Source organism: Lissotriton vulgaris, chromosome 5, assembly GCF_964263255.1.
Source record: "Lissotriton vulgaris chromosome 5, aLisVul1.2, whole genome shotgun sequence".
Taxonomy (NCBI): Eukaryota; Metazoa; Chordata; class Amphibia; order Caudata; family Salamandridae; genus Lissotriton; species Lissotriton vulgaris.
This window is the reverse complement of record NC_141693.1, coordinates 1,278,748,044-1,278,770,169: the sequence shown is the minus strand read 5'-3', so window position 1 is coordinate 1,278,770,169 and position 22,126 is coordinate 1,278,748,044. Positions and strand designations below refer to the sequence as shown.

At 42.6% G+C, this 22,126-nt stretch overlaps 1 protein-coding gene across 7 annotated transcripts in view; it reads right to left on the bottom strand.

Annotated features, from left to right (window-relative positions):
• The window catches only part of PPP1R12B (protein phosphatase 1 regulatory subunit 12B), an 880,212-nt gene that overhangs the window by 685,675 nt on the left and 172,411 nt on the right, over positions 1–22,126 (bottom strand). For all 7 annotated transcript variants that reach the window (XM_086923137.1, XM_086923132.1, XM_086923136.1 and 4 more), the window contains exon 2: positions 6,728–6,858. In XM_086923137.1, coding sequence (XP_086779263.1) covers positions 6,728–6,858 — 131 coding nt within the window. The remainder of the gene's footprint in view (positions 1–6,727; positions 6,859–22,126) is intronic.

Genomic DNA, 22,126 nt, shown 5'->3' with positions numbered 1-22,126 from the left:
AAACCTGTTAGCTTTTTACTTCTTCCTACTAATTATTTGAGGACTATTTTATGATCCGATTCATTGATTAAATGAACATCCTGCACAATTGAGACTGCATTTTTATGTCATGCTCCTATCTTTAGGTCAACAGATCTTTATGCATCTAAACTTATTACATCTAAACTGTAGTAACTGAATTCCTCCCTTCTTCAAAGCAGATATGTGGTGAATGACATATTTCAGTTTGAAGACTAAGAAGAAATCTGCATTTTCTTTTTTAAAAGTTTGTGAAATCTCTACAGCACAGAGGTTCTTATGGTTGCAGACCACTGGGGATATTTTGATTTCTGTGGACTGTGTACCCTCACTTAATATCTCTTTGAGACCCTTTGTGTAGGTGACCGACATAGAAGGAGGTCTGCAGTGGTTTCGGAAATTATACATGAGCTGATTAAATAAAGTATACATAAATAAACAAAATGTAAAACTAAAAATTGCAAAACGTTCTGTAAATATGAAAGAATTTGAAACTGGAGGCTAAAAATTATGTTTATATCCTTAGTTTGATTCATGGGAGCAGCACAAGCACAGCAAACAGAATGTACTATGGTCTTAATTGATAGTCTAACCAAAAAAAAACATGCATTTGGAGCAAAAAAGACGCAGTGGTCTGAGAGAGCCTCATATACCACTTAGTATTTTAGAAATAGAAGATAGAAATTTAAAATTTGATTTTTCTATGCTTGTGAATTAAAAAGTATTTAATAGTTTCTGTATTTCAAATATAGTCGTCTGTATTTTTGTGTATTTATTATATTCAAATTGTAGATATTGCTTAGGCTGGAGTTTCTTCCTCCTAGTAAGGATTCAATGGGGCTCCCCAGATTCTAGTAATATTCATTGGGTGTCCGGAGAAGTCAAAATAAGTCAAAATATTAAGAGACACTGCTCTACAAGTGAGTTTGGCTAGAGAGCTCATGACACTAAAAATATTGCTTGCTTATGCATGAAGCAACAGCAATTTAATTAAAAGTAATAAAGGGAGGCTTGATTATAAGCATTTGAATTAAAAGAAGGCCTAAAATGTATTTGTAAAAACTCAAAAAGAATTTGGTCAGAGGCAAGAGTTGGGCGAATTGTTAGTTCACATGAGCATAAGGAAAACTGCATCTAGAAATAGTATCTCAATCAAGAACACTGAATGTTGTTTTTTTATATGGAGATGGTAGTCTGGCATCTGGAGTAGAGGTTACAATCCATTTAAGAGTATACAAGTTGTGTCATTGAAACCTGATGTAAGGGATCTATTAACTTACTTAAACAACAACTTATGAGATTTAGGCAGAAAGTGATCCGCTAGAAATCATCAGGACACCCTGTATGTATTTATTTTATTTATTTATTTACTTGAGTTTTATATAGCGCTGGCTAGACCCGGAGGTATCAGAGTGCTTTACATGAGGAGAGTTACATAGGTTACAAGTTACACATTGTTACTGAAGGTACATCAATTCCGAGTTACATCTGTTGGTTCATGGCAAGTAGAAGGGTAAGGGGGTAATGTAAAAGGGCGACAGAGAGAGAGATTAAGCAGAGAATTGGCACAAGGAAAAACATAGCAGGCAGTGGGAGAGAGATTCAGGGGAGAGAGGAAAGGAATAGGGGAGGCAAGCAAAGAATGAAGGAGGGAAGAGGTGGGGGAGGGGGTATGAAACAGCGAGGAGACGAGGAAGTAACTGTGTCTGATGTATGACCTTCCCATGGACTTCTATTCAACATTTTGTGTATTCTTAGCTCCACTTTCAACTATACAGCATAAGGTCAAACACAATTCAAAGAACATGGCTGTTAAAATGCAGATTCGAAAAGGGCAAGATTCTTTGAATTGCTCTAATTGTAAATTAAGCTCTCCATTAAATATGGATCTAAATATATTAGCTAGAATATTCACAAAATGAATAGAAAAACTAAATTCACAATCTAATCCTTCCTACACAAACAGGATTATAAGGGGGAGGTTTGGTTATTCGAAAAACCATAACAGTTCCATATTTCAAAGACTTTGAGGGTTCATGTGAGATACACCTGGCACTTGAAAGACTTGTCTTCACACTACCCTTCTTAAGCTACTTTCCCCTATGGACCGATAAGACTTGCATGTCTCAACCTATGGGATACTACTGGACAAGTTCTTTCTAAAGAGGGTTACCCATAAGGATTGCCACTCTTGATTAAAATTGGAACTACTGTAAAAAAATAAAAACTACGAGGTTTTCATGATGGATTTGAGTAGAAGACCCCATACAATGCTGACAATGGTTTGTTTCTTATGTCCAAGCCAGTGATCTCTTTGAAATGTATTTTGGATTTCATTCTGACATGTGGAAGTCTATCCGTTTAGAAGCTAAATATGAAAAAATACAAAAGCATTACCCTTCTTCAGCACTACTGTCACATTGTTCTGACCCTTTGGATATCTGTCTGAGTTTAACTCTGCATAACAATCTTCCGAAAATTGTACAAAGCCGTGCTTATGAAGAACTGGGGCCTTAGGAAAGGGTTGTACCTAAAGTCTATAAATGTGTCTTGTAATTAGTAAGATGATGTCGTTTAGAGATTGAGTACCAGAATTCTGGTAGGGGGTATTTTTTTCATCTCTTTATTTGGCCTTGCTACACCGGGTAGGATGATTTCATCAATGCACAGTTATCGTACATATATTAATCATTGCCAAAAAGGCATTGATGCAACTTACTGATCCAGTAATAAGTGTCACATGTAAACTTGGCCGAATGACCCAAAAAGATTAGCTACTGTGGAAAAGGCTTTTTTTCTAAATCAGTGCATAAGGAGTCTGCACAAATATTATGCGATTCAGATTAACCTGATTTTTCGTATGACTAAGCATTGCTGTTAATCATAATTTTTTTTGTATTATTTCACCACTTTCCTATTGCAAAAACATTAAACCACATATCTAGTTATTTATACAACATACTTTGTGAGAATGTAATCAGGTCACTGGGGTATTATATTACTTCTATGCTGTATTTTTTCAAGTACTTATCTGTCTTTATACTAACTTAAATAAAGATCATCATATGGGACGCTACGGAGACAGAATGGATGCACTTGAAAAGAAAAGGAAGTTCTAGATAATCTTTTTCACCAACAAAAAGGCATTAAAATGAATACACTGCTTCACAAAACCAAATCAGATTCTGGAGACCAATGGAAACATTTGGAAATCGTAAACGCTGGACTGGCGAAAGATAACGTATTCCCTTCTAATAGCAGATTGAACACTATACAGGTGACACTACAAATAACATAACTGAAATTAAGTTATGGGAGACTCACAAGATGGCAACCCATTGAGTGTATAGGAAATATTTGTACAACTATTTAAGCATGAGTCTGTTTCAAATGCTGTACGCAAGGTATTTTAGTAGATCCTCTCAGAAGGCTTAGGACAAAATTTACAAGAAAATTTCAACTGTAATGTTCACCCAGTACAGAAATAGTTTTCACTATAGTAGGAGGGGTGGTTTTGGAAACTAGCCCTGGGCCTCTATAAATTTGAAAGCAAAATTATTTGTTTGCTTAAGATTAAAAGTCCAACAAAACCAACTGTTCTCTCAAGAACCCATCTGCAAAAAATAAACAATTTGCAGGTAAACTTCTGCTCAAACAATTTTTGTGCTGGCAAGGTTTTTATCTTTACACTGCTCATCTTGCAGAAAACATAATTCACAAAACTCTGAATCCAATATCAAGAGCTACTTGGCAAATGCTGAGGCAAGTATATAATCTTGAATGTCAGACATGAGAACAGAGACTGAAGATCAGACCGAGCGAAGCTTACACAAAAAAACAACTATTTCTGTGGTGGTCTAGCAAAGTCAGAAATGAGCTATTGTATTGTTTGCTCATTTCTTTCTGGTGACAAGTGCAGAAAAGGGAATTAATCTACAGAAGACCATTTGCTTTACCCAGAGTTTAACTGCAGTAGGTGATTACTATGAATCAATTATTTCCTAATGGATTGCAAGAGTAACTGACTGATTTATCATGCATTAAGTTATAGAATAAAATGACATTTCATTAAAGATATAAATATTTACTCTGCATTTCCTTAAAGAATGAGATGACTTCAACTATATTATCCAGCATTTAATGCAGATTGCGCACATATAGCAACATGTATTAAATTACAAAACTAGGCAGTCCCTTTTTCCAGCATCACATTACAGAAGAACATGAACTGATGGTTTACCTCAAGCATTCTTGAGTCACTATACATGTGATTAATTGTGGATTGCCAACCCTTTTAGCGGCTATCACTGGTAGCAAGATATTCTATGGTCAAATAATCCACTAGATACTCTTAATGAATCTATATTGTAATTATTTGAATTTGTATTAGAATCTGTACTGATTGACCTATTATGAATGTGCAACTGTAGCACGTCAATCCTTGTAATGGTTCTCAGACAAAGAGCAATGTTTGCAGCTACTTTTATTACTGTACAATACATAAAATCTAAAATCTAACAGAACATTTTGCCAATTACTATTATTTTAGAACTGTCAAAAGGTTCCCTCACTCTTACTGTGACATATGGAAGTTAGTTGGCAAAGCTTTAATCTTGGTGGTCACCTTGGGAGAAAGCGGCAGGCATCTATTGATGTCTTCCACCGATTCACTGCTTTCCATAGTCTTTGCACTCACACGTGCTGCTACTTCCTTCCTCAATTGTTTTCTAGTTTAACTTCGAATTACATTTGCTTTCAAACTTCAAAGTAACCTTTCGGTTTACTCCTTTTTAATTTTGTAAGTATGTATTTGTTTGCCGATTTCACTTTTAAAAAAAGTAATACCTTTCCTTTGATTTCCATAATGCTTTTTCTGTAATATGGTTTTAGCTTACTGTAGAAAAGTGCTATTGCTGGAAAATCGTTTTTGGTTTACATTTAGCAGAAGTCTGTTGTGTGGTAGTTGAAAATAGTTTTTAAAAGGTAATGTTGACAAAGTTATTGCTCACAAATATATTTTTAACATTTCCCTTATAAGTGCCATGTTTGAACTTCCTTTTTAAAAAATGTTGCTACAACTGTTAGCTAAATATTTCTGGTCTAAGTGCTGCACTTTCCTAAAATAGACATGTTGGAGTTGTTCACCTGACCCATCTGAGTACCTCGCATGAAAATGTAGCCTTCTTCGCATTCCCCAAGACATGCTGCCCTGGTGTGCTGCTGTATAGTGTGTCAAGATAATAGCCACTTGAACCTAGAATATCATGGTAACGTCTCTCTCATATCAATATAAGTAGTTTGAGTCTTATAATCTTGCTTATTAAGCAAATTCGTTGTAGGACTTACCATCCTACATAAAACTTTCCAAGAAGCAGCTGAGATGGTATGTTTTTGTGGAAAGTTTTCTGAAGATTCGCCCAACAGTTCTAAAGTTATTATAAAGCTTAAAATCTATTTCCATGTTTGTGTGTGTGCATATGTGTGTGTGTGTACACACACACACACACACACACTCTTAGATTCACCAAGACGTACTAAGTTCCCCGTAACACAAAATTCCAATCAGTATTGATCTGTTTTTGCAAGTAACAAAGGCAGTGAATGTCGATAAACAGGCTTGCAAAAACTTACCAAACTGTACATTTCATCAAAGTGACTAATCTCATCCACATGTCTGCCCTGCAACAGCTTCATTTCAGGCAGTTCCCACCACCACTGACTTCTTCTAACCCTGGCTTGATCGTGTTTAGCATCCTGGCCCTGATATCACAGTTCAACTGAGAAATAAAAGTTCTACACACAGTCTATTCTTTTTTAACTTGCACCATAGGAGTGATAGTGGTCAACACAGTTTTCTCTGATACATGATCAGGTGAAACCTGGAAATAGTTGGCCCAAATGGTTAGACCTTTGAATATGAGGGAAGCTTCTACAATCAATTAAGATCATTCCTGTTTTTGAAGGCCATCACTGTTCCTAATTAGATTCGGTCATTCAAATTTGTTACTGTAATATCCTCACTTTCAAGCTGCTTTTCAGAAATTGTGTTAGTCTCATCCCACTCGCTTCTCTTCCAATGCAATTCAGGTCCATTCCCAATCTGGGTTTGGTGTTTGCAAGATGTCACCAAGTTAAGTTTTTTTCAATATTGTATGCCGACTTTTCTTTGCCAATTTGCATTTTAGGAGTGACCTCTCATTTCCCAATTTTTTTAAATGTCCACTTGGGAGTCAATTTAACATTTCGGGTCATATGTCGAAATATACAAGGCAGTAAGAAGAAATGCCATCCCCGTTGAGCTAATTTACATACATCGGGCCAAATTGCTAATATCATTCCATTACCAAAAGGTTAAACTTTCAAGTTTTGCTTTAACCATTTTTTCTAACCTCGTCAAGTTAATTGTTGGTGTTTTTGCTGCCATTTCTGGGATCTATAGTCCTACATATAACCCTAAAACTTCCTGTGATTTATAATGATGTACGTATACCCATTCCATGATAGTTCATGTTCTTGCTGTGCTACTTAGTTGCACATTCCCCACCTTTTCATCAATATTTACACTGTTTTATAGAACAGCCATGCAACGTTCTGTGAAGTGTAAGAAAACCAAATCACTGGAAAACCAGTGCCCGTTGTCTGACGAGGCAAACCTAAAAGTGATCTAAATGAAAAAAGTAGTCTTGATGTCATGCATGCGTTTACTCACTCGGCTATGTTCAGATATCCACAGGAGGCCACAGCATGAAGGGGAGTCCACCCCTCATTGTCCTGCTGATTCACATCAGCTCCATTCTCCACGAGAAACTTGACCATATCTATGTTTTCATCAATGCAGGCCTAAAAGAGACAATAAAGAACCTTCAGTACTTCTGGCACGTTGTACCTCTTGCAAATGTCGGCAGAGTCTGCAAGCAGTGAAGTACAACATACAACAAATGTGCATCTATTACCACCTTAGATCCCACTGTTGAACATGTTCACTGGATGGGGTATACTAGTGAATAGAGAGGTGCAACCAGAGCTGGACTGGAACCCACAGCAGCCCTGGCAATTTTCACGGTCCAGCCCTGGGAAAGCACTGCTTGACCCCGGGAGGCTGGAAACGCCTGCTTGCTGCTTTTGTTACTGGGAGCCGAAATTTCAGCACCACTGCAAAACCAGCCCTACCCTTCCAGCCTTCCGGGGAAACCCTGATACCCAGTAAGGCCATTTCGGCCTTGGGTTCAACCATAAGAAAGACGTATTACTTCATTCTGTTTGTCTAACAGATCACATATTTCTCAGCAAATTCACAAGGCACTACAACATAAATGGGAGTCCAACTCTGATTATTCTGCCGCTTCAAGCATACATATACATTTGAGATATGTTTTTATTTATTTCAAATTGTCAATGTGATTAACGTTTCAAGATTGAGCAAGACAAGTAGGTTCTTACCTCACGTTAGGTGAAATTGGGTGGGGTATTTACCACACCTGATAAATACCTTCTCCCCGGGGTGAAGAACTTAATGGATGTTATAAATATCTCCTATTCAGAATTTTCAACTTTTAAATGAGGCATAACATGACGGCCCAGTATTATTCACACCAAAATCAATCAGGTTTTACGTTTTCTCTTGGCATTTTCCCTCATAATTTAACTGGTTGGAGCTGTCCGAATCCATCAGGGAAAACCTACAGGGTATGGGAATTACTGGCCTTTATGGGGTGGGGTGGGAGGCGTGGATCAAGTACTGATAAATTTAGTTACTAGTCAACACCCCCCAAGGTCTAACTTTTTTTTTTCTCTCTGCACAAATGGGGGGAATCTCATAAGCAGCACTTTGCTTAATCAAAGATAAAGCACAAGTACATGGCGGTAACTGGTATAGATGAAGTTCCAGTTTTGATGTTGTTCAACATGGTTTGATTAGTTTGTGCATGAATAGCAGGAAAAAGACAGAGGAAAAATGTGTACTGTGACATTGCTAAACTGCACACTACCCCTCGATAATGAGAAATGTCAAATTTTAACAGTGATTTCCGTGAAGCATCTGACAGTTTTTGAGTGACATTTTACTCAACTCTTCAAACAGTTTTCTACAAAATAGCAAGAGGGGCTTAAAGTACATAACATCACTTTGAAAGACAAATCAATACAAAATGATCGAAGTAGAGTGTGAAAACCAATTAGGAAATGGGTTTAGAAAAAGTTTAAAAGAATTTAATTAAACACTGCAGAATCCTGAAAGGCCAAATTAAGGAACAACTGAAAAAGTAAGATGGTATCAGACCTCGGAGCCAACAATCAGTGAAACATGGATGCAGAGAGACTATACACAAGAAGTGAAATTAAATTTGGAAAGCGTGTAAATATTCACAGAGGTACCGTCTACAGGTTATTAAATGTTTTTGTTCTAATTTGCCATTTTTAGTTCCATAGTGGGATGTGGGTTTATAGGGGAATAGGGTGGGAAGTTATTTAATTCCCTCAAATTGTAAAGCGCTCGGATATCCTTTGGTATCAAGTTTGCGCTATATAAAACTTTATAAATAAAATAAAATGTTTATTGGTTGTCTTCAGGGCTTCCACTGCTTGCTTTTCAAGAACTTTAAAAGAAACACTTTTCTTTTTAGATACTGATCCAAACAGCCTGTATACTAAGCGAACCTACAAAATCAAAGGCTTTTTTAAAACTCTTAAGTTGTGCCTCAGGATATCAGGGATGCTATACAGCTTGGCTACAAGCAATTGGCAAAGCCAATAGGCCTCAAAGGCGAGACCTATTGGTTTTGCCAGTGCTTGTTTATATAAGTGCACAGTGTGCAACATCAGAATGAAATCACTCTCATTGAAGTCACCCAAAGTGCTATGGTAGGCTGGCCCTATGCACTAGTGGGTGGAAGAAAAATTGGATTGACAATAGACCAATGCCTATAAAGGGCTAGGTGAAAGTCAGCATACGTAACTATATAATCCTTATTATTTTGATAAAATCAAAAGGGCTTGCCATTGCCAGAATTAATAAGCATTGGCAAAACCAACAGGTCTTGCCTTTTAGACCTACCATATTGGCCAATGCTATTTGCTTATGCTGTGCACTATGATGATCATGCAAACTGTTTATTTATGGTGAAATAATGGTGTTAATTCTTCCCAGCTGTGGGACATGTCAATTCTTGACAACTAGTCAGCATCCATAGGATGATGCCCACTGCTGGCACCTGGTGAACGCTAGTACTGATGTAATAGTAGAAATTCTTGCCAACTAGGGGATCCATAATATGATGCCCATTGCGTAGCCTGGTAAAAGGAAACTACCACTCCCAATATGACCATGTGCGACTCTCAGCAAGCATCTTCACCATGATGTTGAGATTCAGTGCGAGCTAAACCTGCGGGTGCTCGATCCCCTGTACCCACTGTACCACAAACAAGGGCAAATGATTATTGCAAGGGAAGTCAACACTTTGGCCTCTAAGCTGGTCAGTTGGCCCTTTAAAACAGTCAAGTAGAAAAGAGTGATAGGCTGGGTGCAGAAGGGTGGGTCGAAGCCCTGCGATCCGTCCTCCACTGCACATTGTCCCCTTCGGAGGACTATCTGCAGAGTAATGACAGCCAACAGAGCCAGGCACTGTGGTAAAATCTCCACCTAGCTGCGAAGGTGTGGGTGCAGGACATAGCTGGCAGTCGTGTGGAGTAGAGTGACTAGAAGCTGTAAAAGGATAGGTGCAGGGCCAGGTCAGAGGTCAGACCCTGCTGCCAACCCTCTGCTGCAGACAGCAGAAAAAGGCGTGTTGTGGCGAAGTTGGTTGTACAGGATTAGGCATTTTCTCAACTCCGAACAGGAATACAACAAGGATTTCCTGAACCTATGTATTGTGCCCTGCTTCTTAAAGAGTTCGTTTTTGGAAGACATTTCTAATTTCTGTCAAAGGCAACATGCACAATGTAGGTTTCTGGCCTTATATGTGAGAAAAGCAGTTTTGTAAGAAGAATGGGATTAACATGTTAACGATCACTCCAAGAGCTGCCAACTCTGATCACATGCACATTGTGTGTATTGCACAGTTATGGACCGTGAGAAAAGGTAGAATTTGTACTACATTAATGAAATGTTAACCTTGGTCTAGGCCTACATAACCATCACGCCTGTAAGGCTAACCATACATCAAGACTGCTCAATACACAGCTCATATTGAACAAATTATGATCACCTAAAATATAGATGAAGTAGAACAAAAGTCTCTAGATTACAAAAACAGACACGCTGTCAACCTTCGATAAAATAATGCTATTTATTACTACCCCCCCCCGCAACATCACAGATCCCCGTCCCACCATCAAGTCCGACTCTCACGACACAATGGTGTGAATGTTGGGCTGTACAAATCCCATACAGTGTACAAGAGCAGCTTGAGCAGGCAAACCAGTAACACACACAAAAGTTGAAGAATGGCAATATACAAGCCCTCTAAATGGCCTTATGCCACAAGTAGCAGTCACAAACCAAACACCTAATGATCAGTAAGTACAGAATGTGGACAATAGGTTAAACAAAACCGGAAATATACTTATAGTACACAAGTTCAAGCTGATTATCTACAGTACAGTACTCCGCTTCTGTCTAAAATATAACAAGCACTGGCGTTGCCAATAGGTCTCGCAGTAGGAAAGTTGGAGCTATTGGTTTTGTAAATGACAAAGCCCTTTATGTATTTAAAATGATAACCAAAGTGAAAGGCATTGTTATTTGCAATTGTAATGGCTCCAACTGTCGTACTGCGAGACCTATTGGCAACGTGAGTGGTTTTTCGTGTGTGAGTGGCGTTGTGTGTGTGAGTGGCGTTGTGTGTGTGAGTGGCGTTGTGTGTGTGAGTGGCGTTGCGTGTGTGAGTGGCGTTGCGTGTGTGAGTGGCGTTGCGTGTGTGAGTGGCGTTGCGTGTGTGAGTGGCGTTGCGTGTGTGAGTGGCGTTGCGTGTGTGAGTGGCGTTGCGTGTGTGAGTGGCGTTGCGTGTGTGAGTGGCGTTGCGTGTGTGAGTGGCGTTGCGTGTGTGAGTGGCGTTGCGTGTGTGAGTGGCGTTGCGTGTGTGAGTGGCGTTGCGTGTGTGAGTGGCGTTGCATGTGTGCGTAGTTGAGTGGCGTTGCGTAGTTGAGTGGCGTGGCGTAGTTGAGTGGCGTGGCGTAGTTGAGTGGCGTGGCGTAGTTGAGTGGCGTGGCGTTGCGTAGTTGAGTGGCGTTGCGTAGTTGAGTGGCGTTGCGTAGTTGAGTGGCGTTGCGTAGTTGAGTGGCGTTGCGTAGTTGAGTGGCGTTGCATGTGTGAGTGGCGTTGCATGTGTGAGTGGCGTTGCATGTGTGAGTGGCGTTGCATGTGTGAGTGGCGTTGCATGTGTGAGTGGCGTTGCATGTGTGAGTGGCGTTGCGTTGTTGCGTGGCATTGCGGCGTTGCGTAGTTGCGCGGCGTTGCGTAGTTGAGCGGCGTTGCGTAGTTGAGCGGCGTTGCGTAGTTGAGCGGCGTTGCGTAGTTGAGCGGCGTTGCGTAGTTGAGCGGCGTTGCGTAGTTGAGCGGCGTTGCGTAGTTGAGCGGCGTTGCGTAGTTGAGCGGCGTTGCGTAGTTGAGCGGCGTTGCGTAGTTGAGCGGCGTTGCGTAGTTGAGCGGCGTTGCGTAGTTGAGCGGCGTTGCGTAGTTGAGCGGCGTTGCGTAGTTGAGCGGCGTTGCGTAGTTGAGCGGCGTTGCGTAGTTGAGCGGCGTTGCGTAGTTGAGTGGCGTTGCGTTGTTGCGTGGCGTTGCGTAGTTGCGTGGCATTGCGGCGTTGCGTAGTTGCGTGGCGTTGCGTAGTTGAGCGGCGTTGCGTAGTTGAGCGGCGTTGCGTAGTTGAGCGGCGTTGCGTAGTTGAGCGGCGTTGCGTAGTTGAGCGGCGTTGCGTAGTTGAGCGGCGTTGCGTAGTTGAGCGGCGTTGCGTAGTTGAGCGGCGTTGCGTAGTTGAGCGGCGTTGCGTAGTTGAGCGGCGTTGCGTAGTTGAGTGGCGTTGCGTAGTTGAGTGGCGTTGCGTAGTTGAGTGGCGTTGCGTAGTTGAGTGGCGTTGCGTAGTTGAGTGGCGTTGCATGTGTGAGTGGCGTTGCGTTGTTGCGTGGCGTTGCGTAGTTGCGCGGCGTTGCGTAGTTGAGCGGCGTGGCGTAGTTGAGTGGCGTTGCGTAGTTGAGTGGCGTTGCGTAGTTGAGTGGCGTTGCGTAGTTGAGTGGCGTTGCGTAGTTGAGTGGCGTTGCGTAGTTGAGTGGCGTTGCGTAGTTGAGTGGCGTTGCGTAGTTGAGTGGCGTTGCGTAGTTGAGTGGCGTTGCGTAGTTGAGTGGCGTTGCGTTGTTGCGTGGCGTTGCGTTGTTGCGTGGCGTTGCGTTGTTGCGTGGCGTTGCGTTGTTGCGTGGCGTTGCGTAGTTGCGTGGCGTTGCGTAGTTGCGTGGCGTTGCGTAGTTGCGTGGCGTTGCGTAGTTGCGTGGCGTTGCGTAGTTGCGTGGCGTTGCATGGTTGAGTGGCGTTGCGTAGTTGCGTGGCGTTGCGTAGTTGCGTGGCGTTGCGTAGTTGCGTGGCGTTGCGGCTTTGCGTAGTTGCGCAGCGTTGCGTAGTTGAGTGGCGTTGCGTAGTTGAGTGGCGTTGCGTAGTTGAGTGGCGTTGCGTAGTTGAGTGGCGTTGCGTAGTTGAGTGGCATTGCGTAGTTGAGTGGCGTTGTGTAGTTGAGTGGCGTTGCGTAGTTGCGTGGCGTTGCATGTGTGAGTGGCGTTGCGTTGTTGCGTGGCGTTGCGTAGTTGCGTGGCATTGCGGCGTTGCGTAGTTGCGCGGTGTTGCGTAGTTGCGTGGCGTTGCGTAGTTGCGTGGCGTTGCGTAGTTGCGTGGCGTTGCGTAGTTGCGTGGCGTTGCGTAGTTAAGTGGCGTTGCGTGGTTGAGTGGCGTTGCGTGGTTGAGTGGCGTTGCGTGGTTGAGTGGTGTTGCGTGGTTGAGTGGCGTTGCGTGGTTGAGTGGCGTTGCATGTGTCAGAGGCTAAATGTAGCACAGGGAGACCTCCAGTGGTAAGACAATCAAAAACAACTTAGAAAACATTTGACAGTATGAAGAGATCAAACTCATGAACAAGCGTGATACACCTCAGCTAAAAATCATGATAAATAACAACACACATTAGAAGTGAAACTGCAAGTACAGAAGGACCAGCTTTGCTTGTTTAAAACTCCCACTTCAGGCAGATGAGTGTAATGTGTAAAGCGTCTTGTGCACATGAGCAGATCGGAGTCTGGAAGCAAATACAAAGAAGAGGAATGACTGAGGCGCATTGGTGTGAAGCACATCAAAGGGCTTCTCCTCCCCTAATTAGCCGTTCTGGGGAAACTGAAAGTACGGCCGGCCTGCGGCCGGCCATGAATAATTAGGGGAGGAGAAGCCCTTTGATGTGCTGGGCTGGCTGGCCCTGAATGCGCGTGCATGTTATCACGTGGTTCACGGGCACTGCAAGAAAACCGCGGCTGAAAGCCCTTTGGTTTGACGAGAAAATAGCCGACTTGAATTCTCCCCATTTCCCATTCCTGCGGAATGGTAAAGGCTCGACCTAAAAAGGATTGGCTTTCCATACAGCAATAAAGCTGGCACACGACCTCCCAAAAATGTTCACTTATGAGAATATTCCAGATCTAGCAGCAGAAATTATATTAACATCCGAGCCCAGCATGTTGAAGAGGGGGGTCACACCTTGGTTGTTTGAAATCCCGGGCCTGGGAGAGAATAGCCACAAGGGTTCTCAAAGTCCTTCATTCTCGAAAGACTTGAAATCATGGATACTGCAACTGTAAATGCATAAGCACAGACAAGTCGATTATGCTGCGGGGTGAGGCAGGTTGTTGTTCACAGAGTGACCTTTACCCCAGAGACAAGTGTATCACATTCCAAGAGGCACAGGGGTCATTTTTGATGGGGGGAGCTAATCAAATCCTGCAGTATGCCAAAATTACAGGGATCACATGAGAGATTTGGACTGGATTCCCAGAGGCACCTCCTCGAACTGAGACTTCAAACGGTCCTTAACTTGGGCACTGGTGGCCTTTTAGTTACCTGGCTGTATACTCGGTCTTAAAAACAGACAAGCTTAAGACTGAAATGACAGCCAGGCCAGCCTGGGAAGATGAATTAGGCTAACACTCCAACGATAGGGACTGGAAGACGACTTGTGTTTTGATGAAAGGGTCTCTAGAAATGCAAGAATGACACAGATTCATTTTACTACATAGATAGTACTTACCCTACCCCCAATTAGGCTGACCAAAATTAATCTGGGACGACTGGACACCTGTCGCAGTGTAGGTTCCTTTATGCACCTTATATGGTCCTGTGACAGGATTTCAACCTATTGGCTGAAAGTGGTGACACGACACAGGAGAGCCATTGGGTTAGCACTGGACCTTTCTCAGCAGTAGTGCCGGCTGGGCAGAATATAGAAACCAGAAAAAAAGGAAAATGCAGATCAAACGTTTGCACCTCGCACCAATCATAGCGAAGAGAAATTGCCATGAAATGGTTAGGAACTAGAAGCTCTGCTGTGTCAACGGGCTAGGAATACAAGTGAGTTGGCTCTGCCAGAGAAGAAGAAGGTAATCAAAGAATTAGCCATCTGGGCGGACACACTAAGAGCATTTTAGGAGGTGGGGGCATCAAGAAACCTAGCCGCAGGGCTTGGATAAAAGTACACCAAGGGTTCAGGCTGAAAACGGGACAGAAAAATAGGACAAAAATAACAGACAACTTAGGGAACTGGAACATCCACGAAAATAAGAATGATTGATTGATGCACTTTCAATGTATGCAAGGGTAGGTACCACCATCGATATTGATAAGGACAAATAAGAAACCTCCAGTCAAGAAAGAAAATGGCTATTTAGGAAGATAATCCATGTCACGTTTAGGTAGCAGGATAGACAGACAGCACCACGCCTGTGTACTACAGTTCCTCAAATTGATGTATGAAGATAGCATCCGGGCCCTAAGGACTGACAACATGGCACTGCTGATTGGGTGACTGGTGGAGTGGGCTGAAACGGTCTACTGTTATTAAGTTGCTACAGAAGAATAACACATGTCACACAGAGATGTCACACAGAGGCGTCTGACATCGCAGAGGTGCCTCTGTGTGAGCGCAGCCTGTCGTTTCCAGCAGTTGGGGCTGCAGTAAGGAGCGCGGCTCCGAGGAGAGAGCGAGAGTTCTTCGGCCAAATTCATTTCTTCTGAGAAGGTGGTTCTGCTGCTTGTTAAAGTCCCCACCGCTGGAATTCTAAGCCGGGACCTCTCGAAGCCCCTGACGTCGCCTCTCCCCGCTTCCAGTTGGCTGGAATCCACGCCGCATTTGCCCCGCAGCTAGGACGCGTGGAAATTCACGCTGGAATCCACAACTACAAAACCAAGTTTTCAACCATTTTTCCTTCGGCGGCTGGGCTGCGCGGCTCTATGGCTGCCGGGACGTCCTGGGAGGCGGGGTGGGCTCCTGTCCTCCCTCTCCTCACCGACGACTTCCGTTCGGGCCTCTCGAGAGCTCCCCTGGTGCCGCGGGCGGGGCTCTCCTTCACAGGAGCCGTGGAGGGGAGGCACCAGGGCACAAGTCCTAAACATAAAAAACGCAAAATGGCGGCCACAACTCCGAAAATGTCGGATTCTGAGGCTTGTTTTTGGCGTTCTGAGTGACGGATGACGTCACAGTCGAAAGAACACAAAAAACACGCCCGCGAATCCGAAAGAGACGGGGCTTGAACTGAGAGATGCCCCTCTCATCCAATGGCTGGCCTCCGTTTAGGGAGCCAACCAATGGAAGAGAGAGGCTGGTTCAAGCCCCGTACTGAAAATCATTAAATCTCCGACCGGAGACTGCGCAAGCGCAGCTTTTCGTTCCTCGACCTAACAAGCACATCTGCAGTTCAGTATTTATCGAGTGTGAGTGATTTATGCGTTTTGATTAATGCAGTGTGTTGTGGTGGGCATCACAAGACCTCTCGCGAGTTTTGACAATGGTTTCAGTTTCCAGAGGTGTGTATTTTACTCAAATAAAAAAAACACACACACATCTGCAGCTTAGTATTTACCGAGTGTGAGTGATTTATGCAGAATGATTTATGCAGTGTTTTGTGGTGGGTATCACAAGACCTCTCGTGAGTTTTAACAATGACGTTGAGTTTCCAGAGGTGTGTATTTTACTCCGAATTTTTTTTTAAACACACATCTGCCGTTCAGTATTTACAGAGTGTGAGTGATTTATGCAGCACAGGTGGTGTGAAGGCATCGCCTCTGGCCACTGCTGGCGCATTCAGCACACAGGGAGGCCACACCTGGCGATAATTAGCCAATTAAAGTCTGCTATGGGCCAGAATGAGCCGAGACTTGAGGCCGTAAAGCGGGGGCTGTGGAGTGTGGCTGATTGGAGGAAAGGCGGGCGCTTAAAATGGCGGCTCGAAGGTGACAACAATTAGGTGAAAGTTCTTCAGCTCTGCACAGGGTTTCGATAAACTGTTAGGAGGGGCTTTTTATAGCGCATTTTTGTAACACTCCAGGCTGCTCCTACCTTTTTAGCTAGTAACAGGATGCATGCTGGGAAAGGTAGTTTCTCCTTTCACGTTATTAGTACGGCCGAGTAGAAATCTTTTACAAGATAATTTAACCATAGAGTTAAATTGCCCACAAGACGCTCAAATGGTGCTATTTCGGATATGGTTAAATAATTGATACCAGGTTTTTTAACTCTAGTGATTTGTATTGAATTTATAATAGATAAGAGAAATACAGGTACCAGAAAGATGAGAGGAACTGAGCTGGCTTTGCATCACACTCCTGGAAACTCGATGGTTCGAACATGGAGGACCCTTGGCAGGAGGGCAGACTAACTTTAAGTTACAGAAACTTAAAATACGGGGACAGAGTGTGAGTAAACATAGGCAGCGTGAGGGGAGGAGAGCAGTGCCGGAGCCATAAACGTTCACATCGCCGGTCCGCGCGCGTGCACTGCTCCTGTCTCCCTTAAGAACAGAAACGGACGACAATAGGTCTGGCGAAGGCGATTAACGCATGCGCTGCATCGCTAAGCGAGACCTAAAAGTGATAGAAATTTACTGAAAAATAAAAGGTTAAAGTGACATTATAGTTTGATGCTGAAATGAGATAACAGATTTAAAAATAAAAACACTGAAATTAGACAATTTATGGTAGAGCCACTGTAATTATGTGATACTATGGCCGATGTGTTTTCTGCATATTAGAGGATTGACTGTATTTGCGACATAATCCACCAACTGCTGCATCATCAACATATTTAAGCAATAAATATATGTCTATCTTAAAAGAGTCAAAAGTTACTACCCGGGCGGCGGAGGGCCCTCAGGAAAGGTTGACTGGTAGTCTCAATTCCCTATCAAAGAATTTGGGGTTTAAACTAGTATTAATATGGTAAAATATTTGCCCAGACAGTTTCCACCTCTATAAATGACAAAATAATAAAGTATAACTATCACAAAATATGCAGCATTACGCTAAATAATTTGCCTTTCCGCATATTTTGTCAACACTGCTACATATTTCCAGCAACCATGGTTATAGTTTAGTGAACTATAACTTGCACCCGTCATCAATTATGTCATTTAACATGTCATTAGTGATATAATATGTGAGGTCTTAGGCAGTCTATGACTGGCACAAGTATTTTTCATTACTAAACTACAATTGGCGAATATCTGTTCTTAAACCTACCTTCCTATCTAATTTAAACATCTAAACTAAGACATCACTTTAACCTTTTTTCAGGGGTGGGGGGGGGGGGTGTATGCATGTGTATATGTATATATATATATATATATATATGTTCAAAACACTCAACACTGGAGGGCACTTCCACAAGTTCCTAGGCGCCGCTGCAGCAAAGAACACAAGACCCAAATTTCAGGTGAGTTTCCTTATTTAATCGGCACCTTCAGCATAACGTTTCGGCCTGCACAGAGGCCTTGGTCACATGACACATGGAGAGCGCGATCTAAATTTAAAGTGCAAGTGCTCAAACTTTACAACATTCGATTGGACACAAGCTAGTCTTCAAAAATTGGTATAGAAGACAAAATACATTGCTACATCTTCCGGGATAATCCCCAACAATTATAACAATTCATTTAGTTAAAAGCGACTTGGACATTGACAATTGGAACCTGTTAAAATTCATATAGTTTATATTTCTAAGACACGGAAAAATGCCAGGTTATATCATCATTATCAAAAAACTATTTTTCGAAATAGCTTGTTGACTGGATAATCCAATAACTCAAATAATGAAAAAAACACACAAAAATTTGCCATTACTGGTTTCTCACCAACCTGCTAACCTGTGTACATTCACTAATCACTGTATAAATATGGCAAAACAAATGAAAGGTTATGAAAAGTGCCTCAGTCAATGAAAAAACATTCCAAATAGTCGCATATGTAATGTACAATTTCATGATTAATAAACAATAAAAATAGTGAATGTGCAAAAATTTGGAAAATTATTTTCCCAAAAAAAACTTACAAATAATATATTTACAAAATTGTAGGCTGATCCCAACCTACACATGAATGTTATTATCTTACTATCCAACAAGAACCAGATGTTTGTATAGGCACGTTACGACCCAACCTGTCTAGTAATATCTTCATTTATAAGACAAGTAATTTGGGGCGTGTATACATGATAGTAATAACATGACCTATATCAAGCATGCTAAGATGTTATACTGTCGTTGAACTTGCAGGTTAGCAGACGTCAAAGGCACTGTATGATCTAAGATGTTAAAGACACGTATAAAGATCTTCAGTGGAGTTCAGACCGCAAGGAGACTTGCTATTTAACTCAATAATGTATTTAGTCTCTAACAATCTGAGGATACCTTCCCTGTCTCCACCTCTTCTCAGGGGACCCACTGTGTCAATTGCAAAATATCTAAGGAGTGCACTGTTGTTGCTGTGACACTCCTTAAAATGCCTGGCGACAGGGTACGTGGTATCGTTAGTATTGATAGCTCTTATGTGCTGGAGCACCCACTTGTGAACCTGCAGTTTGGTACTCCCAACATAACGCAGGCCACACGGGCACTCCAGCACATATACCACGTACTCGCTCTTACAGGTTAGCTGCTTCGTGATTTTGCGAGGCGTCACTGAAAATGGAGTGGTATATTCAGTTTTGCTCACTCCGTGTAAGCATGCCTTACAACTTGAGCATTTCCTGAACCCTTTGCTACCTGCAAGCCAGATCTTGGGCGCAATCACTTCTGGGCTAGACTTTATTAGAGCATCCTGTAAAGAATATGCCTTCCTGTATGTGATTGCAGGTTTCCTAGGCATGCGTTCTCCAATTACCGGATCAAACCTTATTAGATCCCAGTGTTTATTCACGATCTTCCTTAACGCCCCATGCTGCCTGTTAAAGGTCCACATCAATCTAGTAGGTTGTTTATCGACATCATTTGCTGGTTTCTGAATCCTCTTATGTACAAGGGCAACATCCCTGGATATACAATTTGCTTTTATCATTGCAGCATCTAAAATGCTTTCACTATATCCCCTAGCCAGGAACCTTTGCTTACTTGCCCCTTGGACCTGCTTGCATTTGGCCTCCGTGCTACACACCAGTCTGATCCTGAGCATCTCCCCATAGGGGATGCTCCTTATCAAATGAAGTGGATGATGGCTCTTGGCATGAAGCACCGTGCTGCCAGCAGTGGGTTTCCTGCATAAGGTTGTTTCTAGATGGCCCTCATTAATCTCAATCGTGACATCCAAGAAGTGGGCTTTACTTTAACTGATTTCTGAGGTGAAAGCCAAATTGTAATTGTTACAATTTAACTTGTCGATGAACTGTATCACTTCTGTCTGTGTTCCCTGCCATATTAGAAAAACATCATCGATGTATCTATACCATCGTATGATGTTCCCCACAAAGATGTTGCGGTGTTCGCCAAAGACGACCTGCCTCTCCCAGTAACCCATATGTAAACAGGTATAACTGGGAGAGAAACAGGCCCCCATGGCGACACCCCTCACCTGCTGGTAGTGCTGGTTGTGGAACTTAAAATAGGTGTTGTGTACACTGAAGTTGATCATAGAAACAAGCATTTTGTTATGTTCTAACAGTTCAATCGGTCTTTGCCCCAGATAGAATTGGACTGCCCGCACTCCATCCACATGAACTATGCTGGTATACAGCGATGTAACGTCTAATGTAACCAACAGGTATTCTGAACTCCATTCAATGTCCTTGATCTTCCTTAGAAAATCCCTTGAGTCCTGGATGTAAGATGGAAGTCCACAGACGTACTCCTGTAAAAAAGAGCCCACATAGATTGTAGTTTTTTCCAGCAAACCCCCACATGCAGATATAATGGGTCTCCCCGGAGGCTTGATGGCGTCTTTGTGGACTTTGGAGATGAGGTAAAGGACTGGGGTGACTGGGTGATCATTTTTCAAGAATTTTAATTCGTCCATGCTGATAAGGCCTGATGATCGCCAACCCATCAGCAAGGAATAAAACTCAGATTGTGCTTTCCTGACCACTCCCACGTCACAATGTTTGTAGCAATTGTTATCATTCAGTTGCTGGAGTGCTTCCTCCAGATACAAACTTCTCGGCCACAAAACGACATTGCCGCCCTTGTCCGATTGGCGGACAATCATGTTGCCATCTTCTTGGATTTTCCTCACGAGATCAGAATACCTCTGATTCTGCCTGTTTTTGTGCTTGTTGATTTTGAGTGTCTTAACATATAGATCTTTGATCTCTTTGATTGTTGCCTCATGAAAAATGTCAATGTTATCAAATGTCATTATAGGTGTGAAGGTTGAACGCGGTTTGAACTTGGATTGACTGCTCGCGTTGGTAATAGGAATATCCTGTGAACTTTGAGAGACTGATTGTTCCAATCTCAGTGCATCCGAATCTTGCAAAAGAGGTGCATCCTTAACTGCCAATCCCACACCAGTTGTAGTGTTATCGTTCCTCTCAAACTCTTTTCGTGACTTGCTATTGGAAAAATGTTTTCTTAACTTCAATTTGCGTGTAAATTTGTACAGGTCTATTCGCGTCCCAGCATAATTGAAGTCATTCGGCGGGCAAAGAGATAAGCCCATCGACAAAATATGCAATTCAGAATCCGATAGTTTCGTCGGGGTTAGGTTTATGACTGAGAGACCACAATCCACAGCTGTTACCCCACCAGTTATTGTTTTTTGTTGTTCCATTTTTTGTTTTGTTTTTTCCATTTTGGTTTGGCGCCTATATATATCACTCCTGCTGGCAGGCTTTTGTACCATATAAAGAGGGTGTTTCACTTACCTTCGTGAGGCTTTATTGCCAACGTGGGTTCTGCAAGTTTTGGGTTGAAGCGGCCGTCCCGGTCGCGGAAATAAGCCTGTCGCCGCAGTGGATCCGTGGAGGCACCCTGGTGGTGCAGCCAGTCATGGAGCGAAGGTTGAGCTGGGGTTATGCAGAAGGACTCCAGCCTCAAGCCCTGTTTGACAGCATGAAAAGCAAGGCAGAGGGTGCCGTAGAGACTTCAAATTGAATATGGCTGTCACTGTGTGCTGGCATGCAGGCACGCCCACTGTGGAGCATTAGAAGAGGACTGCATCACCCAGAAGGCTTTTAGAGGCCACGCCCATCTGAGCTGGGGATGTTAAACCATGTGCTCTTCATTCAGCTCCTGTAGCCAACATTTGCCGAAAACGCCACTGAAGAAAGGATTACTACCTGAAACGCGTCTACCGTTCAACTCATGAACTTTAAGCTTCTGTGATCACTCCTGCTGGCAGGCTGTTGTACCATATAAAGATGGCGTTTCACTTACCTTCGTGGGGCTTTATTTCCAACGTGGGTTCTGCAAGTTTTGGATAAGCATTATTTAACATCAATAAATAGAAACTTTCAGTGTGGGGATTCGGCATTTTGGTTTGAAGTAATGAATGCACCTTCAATTGTGACAGGAATCAGCTTTGAGAGATCGCTTCGGCACAAATGGAGGCTGAGCATTGGTTTAACTGGGTTTTGTTGATTTGATGTATGTAAGACAGACTGACAAGGAACTT